The sequence below is a fragment of the Molothrus aeneus genome, chromosome 1 (assembly GCF_037042795.1).
Source record: "Molothrus aeneus isolate 106 chromosome 1, BPBGC_Maene_1.0, whole genome shotgun sequence".
NCBI classification, from domain to species: domain Eukaryota; kingdom Metazoa; phylum Chordata; class Aves; order Passeriformes; family Icteridae; genus Molothrus; species Molothrus aeneus.
In genome coordinates, this window is record NC_089646.1 from 92,784,770 (window position 1) to 92,809,832 (window position 25,063).

The following is a 25,063-nucleotide window of genomic DNA, read 5'->3' on the forward strand; positions in this document are numbered from 1 at the left end:
GGGTTTAAAAGGTTAAAAGCCTCTTTTTAAAGAGAATTTTAAAATATTAAAATAATAATCTTTTATTATTTTAACATCACCTGAAAGTTCCACACTAAAGAATAATACTGAAGAATATTATCAGATGGAAATTTAGAGGAGGTATGTACACTAATAATTAAGAATTCAAACGAGCCTTTGAAAATAATAGGAGGGATTAAATAAAAGCCACTGCTAGTGATAATTTTCAAGCTGTAAGCCATTAATTTCCTTTTACCAGTCTCAAACAGTATCAAAAAATGTGAATGGTAACAAACAGGGTTTTCCATTTGCTTTATGATGTGTCAAAGCACCTCCAAAACATGATTCCTTTACACAGAGAGAATATTAGGATGACATTATTATTATCTAATAGTGGACATAGGAAACTACATTACAGCTACAGAAATACCCTGTGCAGTCAGAGGAGTTCAGTATTCTGCCTCCTATGGCCATATCTACTATTTTTTTTCTGGAAAAGGAGCAAAAAAAGGTACAATGTGGTCTGACTAATTTTACTTGTTTCATCTTCCTGTTAAAAGGAAAGCAGAACAGAAACAGCTGGCTAAGAAAAGTAACACTTACCTAGTAAAGACTGGTGTAATAAATATTCTTTCTGGAATAGGCTATAGAGCACATGAGAAGGAAAAATGGAATTTGAAAGGAAGTGCATGAATCATTACAATCAGGAAGTTAGTGATAACTCATCTGCAGTAGAGCAATTTCATCTGCATCCTGAAAATCTGTGGCTAAAATTTTGGTGTCAAACTGACTGAGGTATTCAGATGACAAAACATTACTCATTCTATTCTATTTTCCCTTTTCTCCTAATAAAGCAAATCCATTTCACCTGCCCACATCAGCCACTTCTCTTCACCTTGATGTGACTGACCCTAACGCACACAGTCTCATAACCTCCTCTGGTACCACCAGATACTTCCCTTCTTTGCTTTCCTGCCTCTTCTGGAAGCCTCCTGCACCTCTTTTCTTTCTTCTGTGCCCAGCTTGCCCCATGTGCTGCTTGCATTGTGACCAGCCCTGGGTAGCCACGGGCATTCCTGTGGTGCCCCACAGGCTCCCTCAGGACTGTGGACCTGGCAAGGCCTGTGTTGGAAGTGGCAGTGTGGATTTCTGGGCTCAGCTGGGATTGTGCTGCTGCTGCTGCCTGCTGTCTCATCCAGCTTGGTCTTCACAGCCGTGTGCCGACAGCCTTCAATATTCCTCCAGGACCCTCCACCAGCCAACCATATATGGCTAAATCTGTAGAAATTCAGGATTAAACAAATGTTTTGATAGAGCAACCATATATGGCTAAATCTGCAAAAATTCAGGATTAAACAGATGTCTTTTTGATAGAGCAAGGAGCCCCAGGCAGATCCCAGGTTACCTGTGGTCTTTGCAGAGGTCTGCCTGTACAGAGCTAAATACCTCCTTCCATCTGGCAAGGGAACCCCCTAAACAGGGCTCCGTGGAGCTCTGTGCCTGTTGTGAGGGCCCCGGTAGCATCATGGATTTCAGTCTGCACATTTCTGTTCCAGCAGCAGTGCAAGTGAGGAAGTAGCAGCCAGTCAGCTGCTGCCTGTGCACATCCCCACCTGCTGGCAGGCAGGTTCAGACACATAAAGGAAGCCTGAGATGAACCTTCCCACATGTGCACGCTCTGATGGGTCCAGTTGATACAAATGCCTGTCATCATCAATGTTTTGAGTCATTAGTTCATTCCATCAGTTGGCATCTATCAGTTACAATTAGGTGTCCACGCAGGCTGGGACAGACATTGGACCACACTGTCAATGCAGGCCCTGCCAGGGAGGTGTGGATGCATCCCATCCTGCTTTTAAATACAACACTGAGCAGTTTCTCCACAAGTCAAACCATGCAGACAAAAAGTTTGTGAGCAATTCTAAGTGTAACAAATCTGACTTCCCTAGACACCATTAACAAGCAACACTAAGGCCCAACAGTATTTATATGACTATAAAAACATCACACAGGAATAACATTGTGAGTAAACTGAAAAATTATGCACAAAGCTGTATCAGGCAACAATAAAACTGCTAATTTTAAAAAATGTAAAAGGGAAATGGGAAATAAAAGATGGTAGAATATTTGAGAATATTCCTCTTCTTGCACTTATGCCAGGCTTTGCTTCTGGGCTCTGTGTTGGTATTGCCATTTCACCTGTGAATTAAGCCATGTTGTGTAGCAGATCAAAAAAAGTCAACTTGAACACAGTTGGAGATGTTAATTTTTCTTGCAAGACAATATACTGCTTTTTATATTGACCATAATGCTCAGTTGCTGAAGAAAATGAAATAAACTGAGCTGGAAAGAGGAAGAGTGCAAAAGCAAGGCTATATACCTCTTTTCTAAGCACTATGCTGTTATCAAATGGCCACATCCACAAAACTCTTACAGAGAAAACAGCAGACTGTGATTGCAGAATAGTCATTCACTTCAACTTCTTCCTACACACTGAGAGATAAAAGTAGCGCGTGATTAATCATCATCATAGAATTACAAAATGTTTTGGGTTGGAAGGGACCTTAAAGATCACCTAGTTCCAATCCCCCTGCCACGGTGGGGGTTGGAACCAACAATGGTCTCAAGGGCTGGGTTCCAAGCAAAGGTTTGGGGAACAAAATGTGTAAGTACTGTTGCCCAAAGGAGTGTAGCATAAGCACTGCTGTTCTCTCTCGAGGCCCAGCTAAGATTCTTCTGGATCATCCAAATGTCTGAGAGTAACAGTACACTAATCTCACCAGAGCAGGGCAGTGAAATGCCCACTTCAGACCCACTTCAGACTTGGGATGTTCCTCAACGTGGCTCGATCTACAGGGGTTCTTGCTTCACAAAAGAACCTGAGTAAACCTCTCAGCATGGTTGCTCTCAACTTGCTCAAAGCTGGAGCCTCCATAGGAAATCCCACTTCTCACCTGTCCAGGTGCTCAGAGTACTTCCCCTCCACCCTACCAGGGAGAAAAGGGGCTCCATAAGAGGCAGCTCAGTCTCAGGATACAGAGGAGTTAAGGGAAAGAGGGGGAGAAGAAGGTACCCTGGACAGACTTGACACAAAGAAGGATTTGGGAGCACTGAAAAGAAAGGGAGTTTCTGTCATTTCCTCAGTGTTCCTTCTCTCCTCCAAGGCTGCAGTGGGCTGAACAGTATCTGGAGTGTGCTTCATGGGCTCTCTGCTTCAGCACAGTACCTCAGGTTGAGTTTAAACACCATTTTGCCAGGACCACTGCTCTGTAGCTATGATTAGAAAAGGTAAATGACAGCCCCGGTGAGCACAAATACACAAAGGGGTCAGACAACCAGGCCAGTTACTGACCTCCAGTAGTGGTGTATCCACACAAACATATTGACCAATGCAGCACCTCTATTTTGCCTTCTTGTGCATTGCCCCACAATCTACAACTTTTTATATCTGATCCACATAACCTTTGTTTTAGCAAAACCTCATCCTACTGATTGGAAGTAGCTCCTGCTTAACAGCCACAGATTTAGCTATTACATTAAAATATCCTTGTACATGAACCACATTATGAGTCAGAAAGTAAATTTGAGCAGTTACTCATAAATGAGATCACACAACTCTGATAGGTCCTGGAAACCATCAGTTTAAACATTCAGAACAAGACAAGGAAGCACATCTGATACAGGGAAATAAGTAGAGAAGAAACAAGAAAAAGGCAGGCTGTGGTACTGTTTAAACCTCTGATTTGCTTCTGCCTTAAATTACATGGGTAGTCCTAGCTTTCTGATCTCAAATAGGATACAGCATTAGTGGGAAAGGATCAGAGAAAGGCAGCAAAACCATGGAAGCTTCGTACACAAAATAACAGGGCTTTAAGCAATCTGTTCTAGAGGAAAGTGTCCTTGCCCATGGTGAGGGGTGGAACCAGATGATCTTTAAGGTCCCTTCAAATCCAGGCCATTCTGTGATTCTTCAGCCAGTGGAAGAGATCATGGAAAAGGAAATAACGGAGATTACTACAAGAGGATGAGCAACACAGATGGCTCATGATTGTTGATTGTGTCCTCCAATACAAGAATTAGAGGATATTAAAAGAAGCTTGTGGGAACAGGTTCAAAAATATGAATGTGGGATGCAACAGAGAAGGTGCTTTGGCAAGGAGATTTTATTTTTGCGCACACTGCCTCTTGTCCTACCAGTGGGCACTGCTGAGAATTGCTTGTCTCCCTCTCCTCCACTCCCTCCCTTCAGGTATTTATACAAATGAATGAGATCACCATTTATACAAATGAATGAGATGAGTTTTCTTCAGGATGAACCATCCCAGTTCTCCCAGACACTCCTCACAGGAGATGTTCCAGTCCCTTAATTGTCTTTGTGGACCTGAACTGAACTTACTCCAGTTAGATCTATGTCTACCCCCCCATCATCTCCTCTCCAGCAGCTTTCTTACCTGACATTTACATCAGGCTTTTCACAATCCCCACAATATCCATATTGAAGCACCATCACATCTGCATTCATCCCAGAGTTTTGGTTCAGTCTTCTTACCCCTGCAGAGTAAGAAGACCCCTGCAGAGTGGTGCTTACCACCCTGGGTCTATGACTGAGCTAGCAAGTACTTCAGCACAGTAGTTCAGGCAGATTTGTAGCTTAATGTTTCATTGAATTTCATCTTCGCCTAAAACTAGTGCATGGCCAGCAGCATGGAATGAACATCCAACAGCAGTTGCAGCAAGTCAGCTAAACTCCTGAGCAAGTCTCTGGCTGTATTCAGTCCCAAAAGAATCCATTTTACACCCACAGGCAGTCCCACAGTGCAAACTAATGAGAGACAGAACACTATTCAAGATGGGCACGGGTATCTCCTATAACCCTGCTTTTGCTGGCCTCTTTCTGTTATTGACTCTGTGTCCTCATAATTCCATCCAACTCACTTAGCAGAATCTTGACTTATCTCACTGGTACATGTAATGAGTTTGCAATGGCACTGCTCATCTACCTTGTTAGCTAACAATATCCTACTTGATTTTCCTTAGGCAAGATTCCTCTGGCATTACTGCTTCGTGTTGTCCTTCAACTACAGAAACACAATGAAATTCAGGAGAAGTCAAGCTAATAAATCCAGAAAGAAAATACAATTTTTGTTCAATTATATTGTTTAGTATTTTTCTTCCCAAATATTTTTTTGCTTGATAATACACTGGATTTTAGATGCAACAAGCACACTTCCACAAAAGTTCTCAGCAACCTCTGACACCAAGAATAAGGGCACTGTGTATCACTACCAGATGAACCATCACATTTTAGTTGATAAATATTGCTGGAAGCAGGCATCTGAGCAGGACACACAGACATCTCTGCAATGACAACAAGAAGGTTATTCCCAATACCTTCTTTCCTGTTCTTCTTTCCCTCTGTGTTTCCATACAAATTGCAAAGCCATCCCTGTAGAGAAAAGAGCTAATCAAAGACACATGAAGGAAACAGATGTTAATTCCACAGCAGGCACCTCCCCAGCTGTACACGGGGACACACTGCCAGAGTAAGTGCTTTGCATGCCTTCTCAGGGGGATGGCTGGGAGTAGAGGAGTGTCACCCCTCACCTTTGTGCCAAGACATCAGTGCTGGGGCTGGACTGTTTGGCTTGGCAGCACTGATTTTTAGCCAGGACAGTCCAATGATCTGGCTAGCTACCTGCAAGTCCTACTGCTTTTGAGAAAGAGGCAGTAACCAGAAGCAGCAACAGCAGCCCGATCCAGACACAGACACTAGAACTGGTCCACAGTTCTAGTACAGTTATAGCCCCTCCCAAAACTATATACTTGGGAAAAGTGCACACTGGAGGGAGAAAAAAAGCTCCTAAACTGTGAAAAAATAACAACATCACATATATATGTAATATCTGTTGTGGATCTCCATTCTTACCTTCCAGTTCGGGGATCTTGCCCTCATCTGCTGATGCTGCTCACAGCTCTGTCACCACAATTTCACCCCTTGGCACATGCCCTGGCTATGCTATTTTCTGCCTCTTCCATTCCTGCATAAGGCTCTTACCATTTATTTTTTTTCCTTTTTTAAATTTTATTTTTATGAATCAATCAGAACCAGCTTTATTGCCAGTCTGCAGTTCTCAGGTGCTTCTGTCATATTTAGTGCCAGCCCTCAGTTTTAATGTCCTAGGATTGTGGAAATTTCTGCCTTTGTTTTTTCTTAAAGGTTGCTTTGCTTGTAAAGAAACTCCCAACAGTGTCACCTGTAAGGAACAGATGGCAATTAATTTAATTTTAAATAATGTAGGCATTGAGCTATTCTCATGAAACCTACAGCTTCTGAAACAGTGGGAGATGAGAAATTGAATTGGATACTTATCCTTCTTTTCTCAGTGAGTGCACTTTCCCCCAATGAATTCTGTCCCTTTGTCTTTTCACTCTGAACCCTCTGATGAAATTCTTGCTAACATTCAGTTCATTTTCTTAGGTCTGTCAGCACATTCATATATCTGTATTTTTGATACACTTTTAAAATATACTATTTAAGATCCCATATAGATAGCACATTGGAATGAATATTGATGCAATTTTGATGTATTTGTATCACTTTAACAGTCCACCAAAGAATGTACAGACAATATTAAAGCTGACAAAAATGAAATATCATTTTGTATCTTCCATGTGGATTTTAGACAGGATATTTTGGTTTCCCTACCATATCCTTTAGTCTGACATAATTCCAGAGGCATTATTTTAATTTTTCCTTTTCACAGTCTGTATCTATAGGTGATTGCATTCTGTGTCTCTGGCATTGCCCATGAGCAACACCTGTCCTCCTTTTTTCTATTTTCTTGCTCCTTATTAAGACATCATGCACCATTCCCATATCCTTTACAGTTTTTCCAAATCATAAAAAATGACCAGCATTGAAAGAGTTTGGGAATAGATAACATCAAGCAAGAACACTCTCCAAATCTCTGAGATCCACTGGAGTCTGCACTACCATCTTTAGGTTGTACTACCACCCATCGGCTTGGAGTAGAATCAGCAAAAGCAGCTGAGGGACAAAGCCTCTGCTCTGCCGCTGCAGCACAGCCTGCCACAGCAGCTCAGCTCCTACACGGATGGGAATCCCAGCAGCTGGAAACTCCTCACCCCTGATGGATTTAGCTGCAGTGGCTGGAAAGATACCAACTCCTGTTATGGTCCTCTTTGACCATAGCTGAATCTGACAGGGATTTTAGCTTTTCAAGGATTTTCTTGGTAGCTGGTCCAAGACCAATATCTTTTCTATGAAAAGTGAGGGAGTTTAAAAAAGTAATCACTTAAAAACCATTTTCCTCTTTTTCTTTTTTTTTTTTTTTTGTTTTAAATGGGAGCATTATTTACCAATGCCAAATATAAAGTTCTTTTCACAGACAAAGGTGCAAGCTGTCTTCCTCTTCCTACTCATTCTGCTAGGTCTTTCACTCAGGATCACTCTTTACAGCTTTACCTTGCTACTTAATTCTTAGTGTTGTAAGTAAAACTACTTAACCCTGAAGGTTATTGTCAGCAGAAGTAATGAAATGCCACAAGTTTTTATGTCAATGTAATCCAGTGCATCTTTAAGTAATTTATCTTATTTGATCAGATAAATAATCAAACCTGTTTCTTTTCATTTCAGTCATCTGCATCCTTCTGTAATTTCTTTGGGCTTTACTGCAGTTGCAGCACTGCTTGATTGGAACAAAATCTGCTGGTCCAAAAAATATTAAATATAAATATCAATCTTTATGTGCTGACTTCAGGCAGAGTTTATCATATAATTAAATACCTATGCAAGACAGATCATGCTCATTTTTGTCCAGGAGCTATGAAAAGTGTAGGCCTCTAACATTCAGTCCAACCTGACTGTGATATAACCTCACTGTGACTATCTTGTGAATGCAGCTTCTGTGACATATTGACATATGTTGTACAGCAAACAGATAACTTTTAGAAAGCTGCACTAGTTTCAATTAGCATTAGGCTAATGCTAATTTTAACATGGGCCTAGAATGTACATAACTATAGGAATATAAAAACTTCTAGCATTACTTTTGCTAGGATTGCTTTAAAATGTTTGCTTAATGACATTGAAAAAAAGTAAGATGTGTATGTAGACTACTTTATTGATATTAAACACCAGCTCATTTCATGTGCCTGATACTCAACCTTTAGCAGCACAGCACAATCACATCTTGCTTTACACCAGTTCTATATGAAGAGCTCTCACGTGAAAAACAGGTGATGTAGCCCCATAGGTACTGGCTTGTATCCTGGAACTCAGGCAAGAGGATAAACATGGTGTAGGGAAAGATGCAGGTAGAGCCTTCTGGGGCTGTGAATATTGGTATCAGTGGATTTTGAGATTCAGATTTTGTTCACAGCTGGCAAACCCAGTAAATATTGAACCTAATTCACAATATAGTTATTACTGGTTTTACACTAATGCAAGGTAACAGCAGACAGAATAAAGGAATATTCTGAGTATTTCTTTACTGAGTGTGAACATCTGGGATGTTTTTTGTGCTATTCCTGGGAGGTGGGGCTGACCATGAATAAGGAGACAGCAAAGGTACAAACAAACCAACAGCAGGGTGCATTTTGTCAGTATTATGAGAATGCCTTAATTTCATAACCATGAGCTTAATTTTGTAACAGATGAACAGTGACCTTGGTATTTTGTACCATGTCTTTTAAAAGCCACAATTAATTTACTGTCTTTTGCAGCATTTCCTTAACAAATTTTCCATGTATTGTCCATTATTTTCAGTAATAAAAATATTTTGGAGAATTTCCAACATAGAGCTATACTAATTATAGGAACTGTCTGATTTTTATTGGTGGTGTGCCTTGAAGATACAGCTCTTTTTTTCCATACAACACTTCAACAAAAATGCCCACTGCAGGATATATGAATGTTCACTCTTACTAATATGAAAAATATTGTGTGAAAAATATTCAGCTGTATAAACTTGCTAAAATCTTTATTAATATTTCAAACATCATCTTTTAAAAAGAAACTGCATTTTGGCTCCACACAGCAGAGGACAAAGTTATTTGAGAAGGTGATTCATTTAATTAGAAAGTTGCTCTAAAGATTACTTTGTTTTTCATACCAGTGTTAGCATGTTTAAGAGTACCTGACTGCAGCTTTCTGTTGCTACACTAAGTGTGTAATTTTATTAGATCTCACTGAGGAGGGATAAACCTTCAAGCATTATTTATGCATACACTGAAAGGCACCACGCCTTTTAGAAATGCAACTATTGCTCCAGTGGAACATCTGAATAATAAATTATTTATGAAAACAAGGAGGATGGGAGGGGAGCCCTGCTTCAAAGTCATGTCTGTTTCTTTCTGCATATTTATGTGATTATTTTCCTATGTTAAAATTCAGGTAAGTTTTACATCAGAACTACTTTTAGAGCCTACTAACTTGGACTTGAAAATCTTTGTTTTAAATTTTAATAAATGTTGCTTCAGATACATTTAAGATGTTTAGAACCCAATCCCTGCTGGTCTTTGGAGACAAGATGTATTAATATACAATCTCTGCTCTGCAACTTCATACCTGTTTTGTGTGTGCAACATGAAATCTAGAGAAATACTGTTTCTCTAAAGCATTCCTCCCAGACTTGTATTTTGAGTATTCTAGTGAGTTACACTGGCAATAGAGCAGCAGAGATAAAACTTGTTCAGAGGAATACATCAATTTATGACTAACACCTGCTAGGTGGGTAAATACTGTCCAGTGAAATGCAAGACCACAACAGGGGTTAGCCAGCTATTAGTTTATTGATAATACAAATTGCAATCAGCGTGGGAAGCCTCAGTATCTACACAGAGTTGTGAAGGAAAAGCAGTCTGGTCAAGTACCTAACTGAAGTTCAGTCCAGGGTCATCCCTCCCCAACTTAGACACTTGTTCTTTTTGGCAGCAGGTTTTATACATCTATATCTCTCTCTATACATAAATTTATTTCATGTCCACCTGCTTATACATCAAACAACACAATGATGCAATAATTAAAAGTTTGGGTCACTACTGGGACCTGAGGATCATCAGTGGGGTAGGATGTTTGCTTTATGAACTAGGACTACATCACATGGATTGAGCCATGTCCTTGATTCCTGGACAACCTCCTAAGTCCTGCCCCTGCAACAAGTAAATCCCAATGTGGTGCATTTCTCTGTACAAACTGCAGGGACCAGGCTTAAAACCTTGGAATAGATGTGAAACCTAATGCATAGTTTTTCTTTCACCTCAATCAGCACATTATGAAAAAAGACAAATAAACCCCCTGCTTGCGATATAGCTATTTACATGCACAGCAGCACAGATATTTATGTGTTAAAAAACTTATATACAATAGTATGTTTCCTATTATTTCCATATTAAAAAAAAAGTAATGTAAAAATATTCTTAAATTCCTTCCCCAAAATAATCTGAAAACTTACATGGTGTTTTAGGAAGGCTTTTGAAATAATGTGCACAAACAAAGATTACCTGAAAATATTGCCTGAGGGAAGACAATGAGAATCAGAATGGCAATATGCCATCAATAGTGCTTAGAAAATGCAGTTGTTCTGAGGTTGGCATTCCTTTTGTTCACTTGGCTTCTCTATTCTGGCTGATTCATATCAATCCTAAAGCAAAAAATCATCAATAAGGTGCTTCATTAAGACATGGAAAATAGTCTTCAGTCTTGAAGAGGACTGGAGGTTCATAGAGGGTCTGTTGCTGTCGTGAGGAAGATGATTTCTGCAAATTAGAGAAATTTATTTTTCGCCTTTTTCATAAAGCATTTTAAAACAAATGCCTGCAGAGCTAAAATGCAAAACAAGAAAAGTTTTAAGGCATATTACTTAGTTGGATGAATTCTTAATCATAGCTCAGATGAGCCTGGCACATTCCTAAAGTTAGTGAAGAAACGCAGCCTTTGACCTTTGCCATTCCAGCGCCTAAAAGGACCCAGTCCTGGAACACGTAGGATATGCCAGCACTGCAGGAGCCAAACTGTACCATCCAGCTGATGGGAGAGTCATTGTAACCTTCATCCTTTCCAAGCCATACACCTTTACCTTTTCAAGCCATACACCTTTACCTTTTCTGCTCCAGCCTTCAAATTCTCCTCAGCCGCTTCTTTGGAGTCAACTCTGGGCCTGGGTTCTCATTTAGTTACTCAAAAAGTTTTCCTATGGAAACACACCTAGCAAATTATTCTTTCAAGAAGGTTGCTGCTCCTGCTGAGCTTCTTTATATGACACAATGTTAAAAATAATTTGGTAGTGGACTGGAAAAGAGCTGTTACACTGTTTCTGAGGGAAGGTGTACATGTTTCTTTTAAATATTAACTGTACAATGTTTTGCTGTATCCGATGGCTCACTGAAAGAGACAACATCAAGGAGCACTACATCAGCCTTGCTGTGGGTACATAATGCTGCAACACAATGCAGACATAGGGCATGTTTTCAATGCCTGGCATTAAATAGAATGCTTGAAATCAAGATTTCACTCATTAAATGTTCTTTTCAACTAATAAAAATATTTTGATGAACTGTTTCATAGAGCCCTGTCAGTTTGGAATGAGGAACTTAGTCTTCACCAATAATAAAGTTAGAAGTACACCAAATATCATTGTTTGATAGCCTTGGAGTTTAGAATGGTCTTACAGCACCAAAATGAAGATATAAGTAAACATACCTACAAAACAAAGTGGAAATTTCTCAATATTCAGTTGAGCTGTGTACTTGTACTCCATACGAAGTAAGTACACATTCTCCTGCTATATACAAAATTGCTGATACATTAAATTATGTCTTTAACTTTACAACACCATTAATTTCTCTAAGTTTGTTTTTTCATTCAAGTTGCAATGGAATTAAAAAATATAAACAAAGATCTGATCTATAAACAGTGTATATTATCAGTGTTCTCTGTATCACAAATTTTGCCAAATGTAAAAGCTACCTTCAAAATCAAAGTTCTGATTTTTAAAATACTCTCCTACTCTGTACTGTCCTATCACATAACAATCTGCAAGCACGGGAAACTAAGGTCACAGGTTTTCTGTAACTCCTGACACGGATTTAAGAGGTGCTACATTTTCCTCTGTGCAAGAAGGGGCAATTTCAATCCAGTGAGGAAATTTATAGGCAGACACAGTAGCTACAATTGCCTAAGCACACATTAAGGATCAGTTATTTTTGCAGCTGATTAGCAGACATTTTTAGCTTTTGAGGGTCTACATTTTTAGCGATATTAGAAACCTTAAAGTACTGTTCTTTACACTGCCTGGTATTCACAAGGGAAGAACTTTGGGCAAAATGTGAAAGGGAGATTATAAATACACATCTTGAGAAATAAAAAATACAGCCTTTGTGTAAAGAAAGAGATACATTTAAATGGGAAGAGAATGAGGGTACTTGAGTAAATTAAAACTAGCAGTAAAATGTAAACTACAGCTACAGTGAAAATCATAACATCAGAATAACCTTATTTTCCAAACATGTATTTTAACATTGATGTATTGAGCTAGTTAAATATCAGGCAAGTGGAGTAATCTCTACAGGCATCTGCATTCACTTATGCTTGTGTTTACAAGTGGAAGTAGGTATCTTACTATGCAATACCCAGAATCACTTTGGAACAGTAACCTGCCTTTCAGTGAATCAAATAATGCCAGTAAGTTCTGAGTGTTATTTTATTGCTATCCATAATCAAACTAAGAAACCACTGGAGATGCCAGGTCCACCCTCCTGAAACTTTCAAAGGTTTTCTAACTTTTAAATTGTGGAAAAAGTGCTAATTTGACAAAGTGTTCCCCTACAACACTAAAAAAGTACTTTCTTTGAACTAGCAAACTTTTCAAGTGAAGACTGTAATTCCTTGGTTATTAACTGTTTATAGAAAAAAATGGAAAATACTGCTGAATAATCTTCAAGGCAACTTGTACAGGTTTTTTGGTTTTTAACTGGCCCATAAAGTGCAACTTTGTGTTGTTGATTTTAGGTTTTTTTAAAGAAATAAATTACAGAACTCCTAAACTTAAACACTAAGGAAAATGAAGGAATGATATGAGAAATTAACTAACTTAAAGACTGCACAGTAAACAGCAGTGAAGAACCAGTTCCTTGAATTGAGCCTTAACAAGACAACACTCGTTCTTTTTATATGTATTTTTCTCTGCTGCCATATATACTTGGAAGATGTAGGAACAAAAATACTCCAAAAGCCACAACCTTCTTCCTCTCCCCTTCTACAAAGCTATTTTTTCATCATTCTTACCAGAACACAGAAAACTGAGTTAGTACAGGATGGATACACTAAAAGATAAAACAATCTGTGAGCTGACAAGATGCAAAAGAGTAGAACTTACAAATGGTGTACTACCAGGTGATGTCAAGAAACATCAGGAATTCAGGTGATTTTTTTTTTAACCAAAAGATTATTTTAAACCCAAGGCACAATGCCAGTTTAGTGTTAGGTAAGGCCTCTCTGAAATACACCAGAGAGAGTGTTTCAAGCCCTTTGTAAAGGAACAGTCCACAAGGAAAGATGGAGAAAACTGCATCCTTAGAAAGCTTACCAAGGTGGTAACATGATTATCCAACTGTGTGCACTGAATACAAATATAATCTTTATCTTAAAAATACTGTGCAGATTAGCTTTAGTTTTCTTTTAGGTAACATTTGTGCAGTGATGTTATCAATGCAGAAGGATCCTTTAGCAGTGTTGCCTGTACAGGCTCTTCCTACTTGCTTTGCATACCACCAGAGATCGGGGGTGCTTTAGTATAAAGGCCTGTGCATTATGTGCCTGTTTGTGTCCTTCACATTCATCTCTTTGTGTGCTCAGCCTTGTTTTGCAATGCTACACAAATCCTTGTAAGAAATTAAATTTTTAAGTTTGGTTGCTTCCATTTTTTTTTTTAAAGAAGCCTGAGAACTCTGTAAAAATCCTAATAAAGTATATTAAAAATGTACAGCTACATTCATATACAGGTGCAACAAACTTATTATTATTTTAATCATCTGATCTAGTAAGCAGAGCAACTAAGCTGGTCACATGGCAGCAAAACTTTACTTACATTAAGGAAGGATGGCATGCTGATTGTGTGCAAGAGTTTCTTGAAGGTGCTTGGAAAAGCTCCAAGGTCTGTTTCTGCCTTTGTGACCCGTTCTTCCAGTCCAGCTACGCTATTCCCAATCATTTTCACAAAAGCCTGGTGTAAAAAAACCCAACAAAACAAATATGACACTTTCCCTAACAACATAAAACAGGATTATGTATTGCAAAAGAGGGGTGGAAGTTCCATTGCTTAAATGAGTTGTCAAAAACTTCATGCTCAATTTCCCTTCTGCCTCTAAGTCCATTTTAATGCTAGAAATTACTTGAGATACTTAAAAGGCTGAAAACCAGGTTAAATCTAATAAAATATTCTTCCTTTTCCAATTTACCTTTCAAATAACTAATTTGGATTTTTCAGAATCTAGACTTCTATCTGCCATTTTACTACCAAAAAAAAAACCAAGGATCTGAACCACAGTCTTGAAGCTTTATTAGGGATCAAGAGATCTCTCATTCTATTTGTTTCTGAAACTTTGAAAGCTAACACAAAAAACTGCCTTGCTTCAAACAGTCAATGGACAATTTCATTTTTTCTTTTTTAAATATGTCGCAAAAAGATCTAAAACACATCTGGAATTCCCACAGTTCCCAGAAATTCTTCATAAATGTAGTCCTCTTTATTAACCCTGAAGTACTGAACCCAGCATGGACATGGAGAGCACAACTCACCTGAGCTCACTCCACATGTGTGCACATACACACACAAATATGCAGACATTGATTTTTCCCTCTGTTAGGAAACAAAATGCATCTAGAGGACAGCAAATACATACCTCTAGTTTGTCAATCTTCCTATATATCTGCCTCATTTCTGTGGCTTTTGTATAAATTTGAGGTATACTTTCATTGACAACTTGAGAGGAATCACTTCGAATCTAAAGACAATGCAAAGAAATAATACAAAAACCAATGAATGAAACAAAATGTTTAGTAGATTTTATTCTGGAAACTAGAACTGTCCTCCAATGAACAGCCTATAATTTAGAGTTTAAAAATACTAGAATAAATTCATATAAAAACACTAGATTAAAATCAATACACTATAGCATTTTTGTATAGTTTCTAGATAACATTGAAGAAAATGTATTTTGCAGAGACTAATATTTACCTTTATATTTATATTAAAAGTAGGCTAATACAATCTCTTCTGAAGTGATATGGAGCATTTTCCAAGACACACTAAAGAAATAAACATACTAAGCTAAAATTTTGTCTTCAGTTTTACTACTTCTACTTTTCTTCAGATTTGTCATAAAAGTGAGGCCACAAAAATCTTAGCTTACTGGTATTAAAAAAAACCCCAAACCTACCACAGAATTGTGCAGGAAAACCATATGTGCTACACTTTAAAAGACAGCCTATCTACCAGTGCCAGCTTACAGGAACTTTCCATTCAGTTCCCCCATCTAACCCTATGAGAAAAGTGAAAACGAAGCTGCCTTTCTGAAAAGAGGGTCCCCTAAAGACAAATCTAGCTTTGGTGGTTTGGCAACTCGGATTAGATACTTTCATTACAAAACCAACAAAGGATGTCTTTATATATTTTCAAGAATAAGCAGAATATCATACTGTTCTTTTAAACAAGACAAATACAACTACATAAATATGCAGTTAGAAAAAAAATCTTCACTGAAAGCGCTGTCAAGCATTTAAGCAGGCTGCCCAGGGAAGTGGTGAAGGTATTTAGAAGATGTAGCACTTTGGGACATGGTTTAGGGATGAATATGTCAGTGCTGGGTTAACAGCTGGATTTGATGATTTTAGAGATCTTTTCCAACCTAAATTCTATATGATTATATGATTCTATAGCTATATGAACACATTTTGCTCTGACATGAAAGCTTGGTAGTTTTCATCCATGAGTTACCTGATTACCAAAATAAGTAATCTAATTATCAAACGTGTTTTCATACTGGAACATGCCTAGACTAAAGAGGCTTCTTCCTCTCTATGTCTTACTTACAAACACCAATTCAACTGTGTTTAATCTGACTTTGAAAACACAACCACATCCAACTTATACATACCATATCCAGCATTCCCACGAATTCATCCACCCTGGTCAGTAAGTCTTCTAGACTCTTGTCTAAGCTTTCTATCTGCAAAACAGAGGTCACTTGAAGTGCTTGAACACACACACACAGACACACACACATTCACAAAACCCCGGCCAGTGTCACCGAGTACAGACACAGGTCAGACTACAGCGAGTCCCACAGGAATCCCACAGGCTTTTCTCTTTCTCGGCTTCGTTCAGAGCAAGGGACGCGACCCCCGCTACGTCCTGTCCTGCACAGCCCCAGCCCAGGAGCGTGTCCAGCTCCAGACGGCTGCACTCCCATTGAGGGCAGCCCTTCCCTGAGCCCGGGAGCTGTGCGGGAGCCCCCGGCCCGGCCCTCGCCCACCTGCTCGCTGAAGAGGCTGCGGTCGGCGAGCAGGTACGCGGAGTAGGCGGCGGCGGTGGCGCTGAGCGACGCCTCCGAGGCATCCTCGTCCTCCGCCTCCCCGAGGCCGGAGGCCCTGCTTTGGCTCTGGGACACGTTCCCGCTGTCCGCGCCGGGGCCGGCGTCCGGCAGCTCGGCTCCAGCCCGGTCACCAGCGCCGGCAGCCGCCGCCATCCCACCTCCCGCTCCCACCGGGATGCGCCGCCCCTCACATGACCGGGCGGGCCGGCGCAGCCGCGCTCCCGGCAGGCGGGGCGGGAGCGGCCCGGCCCCTGCGCTGCATACGGAGCGTACGTGCATACGGAGCGCCCTTATGGCCGGTGCCCGGGCAGGGAATCGCGCTTGGCTGGAGGAAACTCAGGCTCCGCCGGCTCTGAGCCACCCCTGCCTGGCGCTGGGACAAGAGCGGGGCTCCGTCTGCAGGAGCGTTTGTGGAGGATGTGGCCTTTGGCGGGGGCTGGCTGCTCCCTCAGCCACACACCCTCAGAGCCCCCTTCGACAACTCCATCCCACACCCGAACGGGCCACGGCCCGCGAAACCCGAGCGGCTCAGCCGCGCTTCCAGGCAGATTCCTCCCGTTAGGGCCTGAGTTGGGAAGGGAGCTCAGTGTGAGTGTACAACATAGCTCTGCTTGCGGTTATGGGACATTCAAAAGAGAAGCTGGTTGTGTGAGTGTGTGTGTGTGCTTGTTTATTTTCCCCACAAAGATGCTGCACAAAATGTTTGCAAGCCTTAGAAGTTGTTTCACGAAGTGTTGGAGGATCCAAAGTTGACACATCAACAGCTGGCTGTTGTGTTTACAATTTGTACATGTGTGTGACACAACTTATGCTTCCTCCCTCCTGCGATGAATGGGGTGGAAAGCTTGGATAGATTGCACTGGAACGCTTTCTGTGGACAGTGACAGCCAGCAGGCTCTGGGCAAAGGGGTCCAGAGTGCCATCAGAGTTATCCTGGCCTCTTTCCATGGAGCCAGAATTACCCCTCAAAGCCCAGAGGTCTGCAGCAGGCCATGCTGTGAGGAGGGTAGGAAGCTACTTGGTTCCCATGGAAATCAGAAGAACAGGAACCTTTAGTAAAAGCAGCACCGAGAAAAGATACTGCACTAAAATAGTTGCATAGTTGAAGAGCCACCCAAATTGGATACCTTGTTTTCATAGGGAGGAGAGATACATCCATATAAAATGCTTGAGACACGGGGAGAAAATACAGAGTAGAAGTAAGACAGCGAACATTTATTGCAGACAAGGCCACATTTTCATCAGTTAACTAAGGTAAAATGAGTAACTTCAGCCAGAAAAATCCACTTATTCATAAAAGTAGTTTATTTAAGGTGTAACAAATTTTTTCCGGATAAGATGGTCTGATTGACTGAAGCATATCCAGCTATTCATTTGTTTTACTGCACCAATTATCAGATTTATTTTTTTTAATGAAAACCTTTGGTAAAGTACAAACACAGATTTAAGACGAACAGGATCAATGTTCTATTCTTACTGTGCTGGGAAAAATAAATACAGCTCTATAGCTGCTTTGATACCTAGAAAAGTTTTAATTAGAGTAAGTGAAAGACTTTCAAAATAAACTCTTAAAGCAAATCTAAAAGAAATAAACTAAGTTCAATGTCCCAAAGATATTTAACCATGAGCAGAAGACTGGTTGTTCCACAGGTATTCTAAATTAGCGACAATTAATTAGTCCACACATCCTTTTTTCCAGCCATTACAGATTCCAAAACGGAATGTAATTTTTCCAAACCAAGACTCCTGAATTTTCATATTCATAAAATATTTGAGAAATGTCTATTCCACCATATAAAAAAAGCTTTAATGTACTACAAAGTTAAAAACAAAGAGCAAATGACACAAGCTAAAAGTAGAAAAATACATTTTAAAACATTTATATTTTGTTCCTTACACTGATCAAGATATAACAAAATATTTTAGATTAGACCACTTTCGTAAAACTCATGGTGTTTCCAGAAGCAGATAGGTACTGACTCAACAGTCACTGGTCACTCACTAGCCACCTGGTCACCCAGCAAAGGTGTCTGACCTTCACATATATCCAGTATATTTTAACCTTCAAGAAGTCCTGTGTAGACATTAAGCTTTATTACTGGAGGAGTCCAAAAATAACAGAACTATTCTAAGTTAGGCTTGAGAGTCAGTCAGCACCCCTCCCCTCCATAGGGCAATCTCTTGTCAAGGATTCGGGTTGCCGAAAAGGTACAGCAAGGACCTGTGTCAGCTCTGAGGCTTGCACGCCTAAAAACTCACATGAACCATGATTTTGAAAAAACAGAGATGATGAGGGAAAAGAGGAAAAAAACCAAACAAATCAACAAAAGGAGGTATCATCTAATAAATACGTTAAGAGAATACCAGAAGGCAGCGGCGCTGCCCCCGCTGCGGTGCCCCCGCCGGCCGGCAGGTGGCGCCATGGCCCGGCAGCCGCGGCCACAGCCTGCGCCGCCCCTCGGGCCGCGGGCAACACGCGGGTTTACATGGAAATGGATTTCTATCGTTTCCTTTGGAAAATGTGTCTGCAGCATCTCCCGAACGCTGCTACCACTGGAATAGGAAACGGCTGCTTTTACAGAGCTCGTCTGGGTTAGACATAACGCTGAAAAGACGGTGTAAACAAGTCGGCAGAGGGGCTGCATGTAACAGAAGAAGACAGGATAGCTATTAAGAAGCACTCTCTCCTTATCTGGTATTAGAAGAAAACCAGATTCCACTTCAAATAGACATGTCTGTTACTATTAAAATCTAATTCATATATATGCATGTATAAATATGTCTACCCATGCTTTCAAACCCAAGTATATAGCACTGCCATGGGTAGCCTGTAAGACTGCTTAGGTTTATACCAACTAAAACAAATTTGTGTTCTCACTTCAGGGCTGGGACATAAACCAGGTTTTGCACTCAGGCTTTCTCCTGGCAAATTTTGCAGTGCATGACAGTTTTACGTCTAACTCCAGATGCCACGTTTCCTAGAAAGCAACAATTTTCTGCAGCCATGAGGTCTGTGAGAATGTCAGCTCCCTGTTTTGTGCATGCGTTGCCCAAGTCGATTGTCCCAATTGGCACTTAAGACTGTAAGGAGAATTGCAGAAATTGCTACTAAAGTGTAATGACTGTTCCGTCCTCCTCGATACCTCCTCTGGGGATAACCAGACTGTGTCGGGGATCAGTTTTTAAGGAACTGAGTAATTTGTGGAGGTTGCCGTTGCTTTCTCGGCCAGAGCTGTTGTTGAGCACCAGGTCCCTTTGAAGTCTGTGGCTAAGGCTGCTGCCATTGATTCGAGAGAGGCTAGTGGAAGTAAGGCTGTGCAGTTTAGGAATGTGTTGTGGCTCCAGACCACCCTCGATGACAATGTCAGCCTCTTCGTCACTCTCCATTTCATCAGGGTGGAAGTTCTGCAGCACGTGGGGTGTAGGCAAGCTATGGTGACTCGCAGTGCTGTCTGTAGACTGGCCAGAGCTACCAGACATCCTACTGCTCCGAATAATATTGTTCCTCTGGTTTGCTGGCTTGACCGTGATGATGAGATTATGGCTGTTGGCAATCATCATGTCTGTGACCTGGTCAAGAGTCTTTCCTGCTACTTCAATGCCATTGACTTCCAGGACTTCGTCATTCACGGCCAGCAAGCCTGTGCTCTCTGCCAAGCCACCAGGAACCATACGGGAGATGAAGATACCGGGAACTTTTTCCAGTCCATGAGGAGTCACCCTTACACTGGTGCCATCGCGAATGTAAAACCCCAAGGGTTTCTCACACCCGTGTCGATACAGCCTCACTCTCCTGTGTGTTTCGGGGAGAATGTCCACATCAATTATGGAAGACACCGGCCTAAAATCATGAGGCATGCTAATGTTGATGTGGGGACGCCGGCGAAGGTTGTCATTGCGCAGTGTCACCAGAGCCTTCTTCTTCCTCGACAGCGTATTGGTCCCAAAATTGCTGTAGTCCACTTCATCTGAAAGAGAAACAGTACCAATGTATCAAACAGAATAATTCAATCTGCAGGCCATTTTCTTCCTCCAATTGGTTCAGTGAAGGCAGTAATAGCAATATGGAAATAATAATAAAATGAAAAAATAATACTAATATGGGAAAAATCAAATTAATTCTTCCATTTACTCTAATCTTTGTTTCACTTTATGTCCATCAGCACAACACTCGGAATGAATTAATTGTTCACAATAACTCCTCATACTTCTTCCATGCTTTGGAGAAAAGAGACTTCTCATTCTCAACTCTTGTCAGCTGTGCAGAAGGCAGTTTCTTGCTGCAAGCCTGATACACCATCTTGGACGTGAGACTGTATTTTCAGAGCTGGACTGTAGTCTTACACATACCTTCCAAGTGGGCAAGGAGCATATATGCATTCCTAACCTAAAAGTCTGAATTGGGGAGTGTTTTGATACCCAATACACTGCCTTAACCTTAGGTACAAACATGAAAGCAAGAGTGCAAGAGAGTAGTTAGATATGTTTTCAGCCTAGGCTTTTCTAGTTAAGGGAGTTTTGTTAATATGCATCTCTTGGTACATCACTTTTCTCTCTGGAGCATTTTACTTCAGTTCAGGTGAACTTGACAGCAATAAAAACTGTTAAAAGTGACATTTAACAAAAGGTAGTGTGTAAGCAAGCAGCCTGGCAGAAAGAGAAGCAGGTAGAAGGAAACTCCTCTGCTTAGTATGTCTGCTAAGGATCACAGAATGGACATGGATTCACACCCACACTCCTGCCTTGAGAGCAAGATTCACAGGAATCTTTCTGCCTTTCTGGGGTCTGCAGTTTAAGGAATTGTTTAAATATTTCAGTCTCTGTAGCAGTTATCTCAAGGCACTTGAAAAGTGATCACCTTTAATTCATCCAAGCAAACTAAGTTATTCCACATAGGAAGTTCATGTTGTGCTTTGCATAAGAAATACTTAAGTCACGAAGTTGTTGGTGAATAATTGCATCACCACATCTCACAATAAAAATACTGTGCATATTTTAGACATGAACCATGCACTAGCTGGAAAGTTATTTCACCAGGAGTTTAAGCATACTTTTCAGATAAGTAACAGACTTGCAGTTTATTCTCCTGTTGAAGACAAGCAGTACCATACAAAGTACAATTTCAGAACTGCCACTAAGAAAATTGCTTCTCTGACAAATTAATGTTTGAAAGAGTAAGACAATACCTGATAAAGGTTGGAGGAGGGAAAAGGGTGTTAGTAAAAACAAGCTTATAATTGCATTTTTATGTCTTGAAAGGTTTCATTTTCAAGTCCACTTTCAAGATTCATTATTGACAGACTTCAATTAAGTGACATTAAGTTACACTAATTAAAGGACACTAAAAATAAGTGGTCAGTAGCAACCTGACCTAACTCAGCCTCCTCAGAGCAGGATGTTAGATTAGGTGGACTCCAGAGGTGGTCCCTTCCAGTCTAAGTTATACAGTGATCCTACATAGTCCTTTGGGCTGGGAAAAAAAATCATTTAAAGACTTCAGAAATATTATTTCTGCATTTTCCTATAACTTATTTACACTGGCTATAGTAACCCTGAGGACATCACAGGGCATCTGGAAGGTCATCCTGAAGAAAAAGTTTCTGTGAAATGAAGATATTCCTTGGACAAATCTGTTGTGTTTAACTCCACATTCACCTCTTCTCTCTCTTCCCAGGATGTTCAGAGCTGCACAGGCCCTATTTTGTTATTTAGACCAGTGAAGCACAGGATTGGAAGTCCTTAAAATCACCCAAACACAAGAAGCTCCCAACTGGTTTCTGGAAGGGTATTAACAGCCAAAACAGTGACTGTGGAGAGATGGCACCTTCTCAAGTCTACCTGGTGAACAGTCAGTGCAGTGACTACTCTTTTGAGTACAGTAGCCAATTACTGCAGCCAAAGCCAGGTATTATTCCTCTTCTATCAACAAGATCACCATCTACATTCAGCTACTTCTGATGGATGATTCCAAAAGTTCACAACAAATATTTTTCCTCAAGATGTCTTTCATCACCACAGACTCCAACACTGTGCCCAGCTCACCCCCACAATTCATTGATAAATTTCTGTGACAGTCCTATGAAAACAACTTGGGGCTTCAGATCTAGAATCCAAGTTCCTTCCTTACTTGATATACAGTGCTGTAGAACAGTACTGCTCTACCTTAAGGTCCAAGAGAATGTTTATCACAAAATTTTCAGTTTAAGATGCCAATTAAAATTACACATGGGTTTATGCATTTAAGACTGTCTCTAGGAGTACCGGCAAAAAAGCTTAAAACAAAAACTCCATTCCTTAAAGACTCAGAAAATTAGGCAGGTCAGTACAGTTCATTGCACTACAGGTAAAATGAAACACATGCCCTGGTTAGCCATCTATCCCCTGGAAGCATGCAGGTAGCTGTTACATCCCTCTCTCTCTCTCTGTAAGAATATTAATACTTAATTACTTTAAGGCAAACTTGCAAAAGTTTTACCGAATAATTCATCTGAGAATATTTGTTGACCAAACTGTTTTCTTTCCCTTAAATTAACAACAACCTGGAGAGTTAATTCTCACAAGATGCAACTTTGTGATGAAAAAGTAGCTAAGTCACGGAAGTATGATGGCCCTCCTAACACACATAAGTAATTTTTGAGGCGTCTCCCTTGAGCTGAACCACTGCAGGGCACTGGCACAAAAGAAGTGACTGTTTTGTGCCTGTGACCTCCTCACCTGTGCTTAGCCCACTAACCAGTCTCCCAGATAATTGCCAGCATTCCTAACCTCTGCACAGCTTCAAAACAACCACCCCCTTTAATAACAAAAAGCCCATCTCGCCACAAAAATGCTAACTTTTTCCTCCAAACACAAACCAGGCATGAGTAGGGATTACATTACAAGTGATGCAGGTTACCTTCACTGTGGGACCACTGACTGTTCTAGGAATTTAGTATTACAGGGCTGGACCATGTTAAATGAAATCCATGTCCTGCTGATGACCAGGGTTTTTGTTTTTAAAACAGGCAGTAGTTGTAGTAGCAGTAGTTTCCAACTCTGATTATAAATGGGATTCTATATGAGGAAAATGAAATCTAATTGTAACAGGTAAAAACTGTTCAAAGATATTACAAGCTGGAGAAATGAGAGCTAATTTGAAGAGTTTTTAAGAAAAAAATACTAGCTTTATTTTCTAGAAAAAAATCTGAAGTTCAGGATACATGCTCTTTGACAATACAGGGCATTACTTGAATTCAAGATAACCCGCACTCTAGTGGTTACATTCACTTGAGACATCACCTTAAAATAAAAAAAAATAGTAAAACCAAACAAAACAATCCTGTAGAACAAAACAGCTACACCCTCAATGTTATTTAGAACCACTACTCTTGCTGCAGAAATAAAGCAAAGTATGTAAACTGAAGTTTAACATAATTAGCTGTTGCTGTGGCAGCAGAAAGTCATCAATCCCTACCAAAATGAAAATAAAATTTCCTTCTTCACAAGAGAACTGGGAGACCTCAGCCAACATCATTCACTTTTATCCTCTGTGGGGTGGTCACAAAAAGGTGACCAGTACTAAACTGCTCAGGTGGCATGTGTCAGGCTGAAATGGAAACTGTATCAGTGCATAATTTATGATGACACTCTTTTAATGAAGGTCAGCAACTTGTTAGGTTTTGAGTTTCTCACCATACAGGATTGCAAGCAGGAATGCCGCTTCAGCTAGAGAAATGGACTGTGCTTGATGCCAGGTCTCAGGCAAGACCAGAATGTACCATATGGAACCAGACAGAGCTCATTTTTCATTTGTCACCATATCAAATTCCCCTTTTGCAGAACAGAAGGGGTCTATAGAAGTTTGCATGTACACTAGCATGAGAAGTGGCATCAAATGGCACATCTGAACAATGCTTAAAGCACTGAATCTTACAGGGACTCATATTTTCTTATGTCTCAGAGGAGGCTAGACTTAAATGATACATACATACAGGTGACAGAGGGAGAATTAGTCTTTTAGGTCTTGAACATGTTCCTCATTTCTTGGAATACGCCAGATTATATGGATCATTTTAATCTACAAAACACAGTGCTTTCAGATAAGATGTACTACGAACTGGATGGATAATCCTGGATAATCACTAAACTTTAACAGACTTGGACTGAATTTTACTTGTGCCCATAATTTGCTTTTGACTGAAAATACTGTTCCTGTAAAAAGAGATGAGGAACATAATTTACCATAGTTGGAGAAGAACTTGTGACCTTTTCTCTCTCTTACTTGAATCTGCAACCCAAAGCTACACAAAACATACCTCTAACGCCTCTGTAGGCACTGAATAGCTGCTCTTTTCCCCAAAAGTTTCTGTTTTCAGTACGTTTGAAGAAACATTTTCTCTATTAATGAGTTACACTAAACTGAAGTATTTTGGCTGAGTCTTTTCTGTTACTATGTGTTTGGTCAGTGAGG

At 40.3% G+C, this 25,063-nt stretch overlaps 2 protein-coding genes across 2 annotated transcripts in view; both read right to left on the reverse strand.

The window, feature by feature from the left end:
• Window positions 1–9,794: 9,794 nt before the first annotated feature.
• BLOC1S4 (biogenesis of lysosomal organelles complex 1 subunit 4) lies at window positions 9,795–16,797 on the reverse strand. The gene is made up of 5 exons (XM_066546052.1): window positions 16,555–16,797; window positions 16,177–16,248; window positions 14,923–15,024; window positions 14,109–14,243; window positions 9,795–10,779 (listed from the first exon to the last, which is right to left on the reverse strand). The coding sequence occupies exons 1-5, from the start codon at window positions 16,765–16,767 to the stop codon at window positions 10,681–10,683; spliced, it is 621 nt and encodes a 206-aa protein (XP_066402149.1). The 5' UTR covers window positions 16,768–16,797; the 3' UTR covers window positions 9,795–10,680.
• Window positions 16,798–17,808: 1,011 nt separating this feature from the next.
• The window catches only part of PARD6G (par-6 family cell polarity regulator gamma), a 64,832-nt gene continuing 57,577 nt past the window's right edge, over window positions 17,809–25,063 (reverse strand). The window contains exon 3 of the mRNA XM_066546065.1: window positions 17,809–20,582. Coding sequence (XP_066402162.1) covers window positions 19,723–20,582 — 860 coding nt within the window. The 3' untranslated portion in view covers window positions 17,809–19,722. The remainder of the gene's footprint in view (window positions 20,583–25,063) is intronic.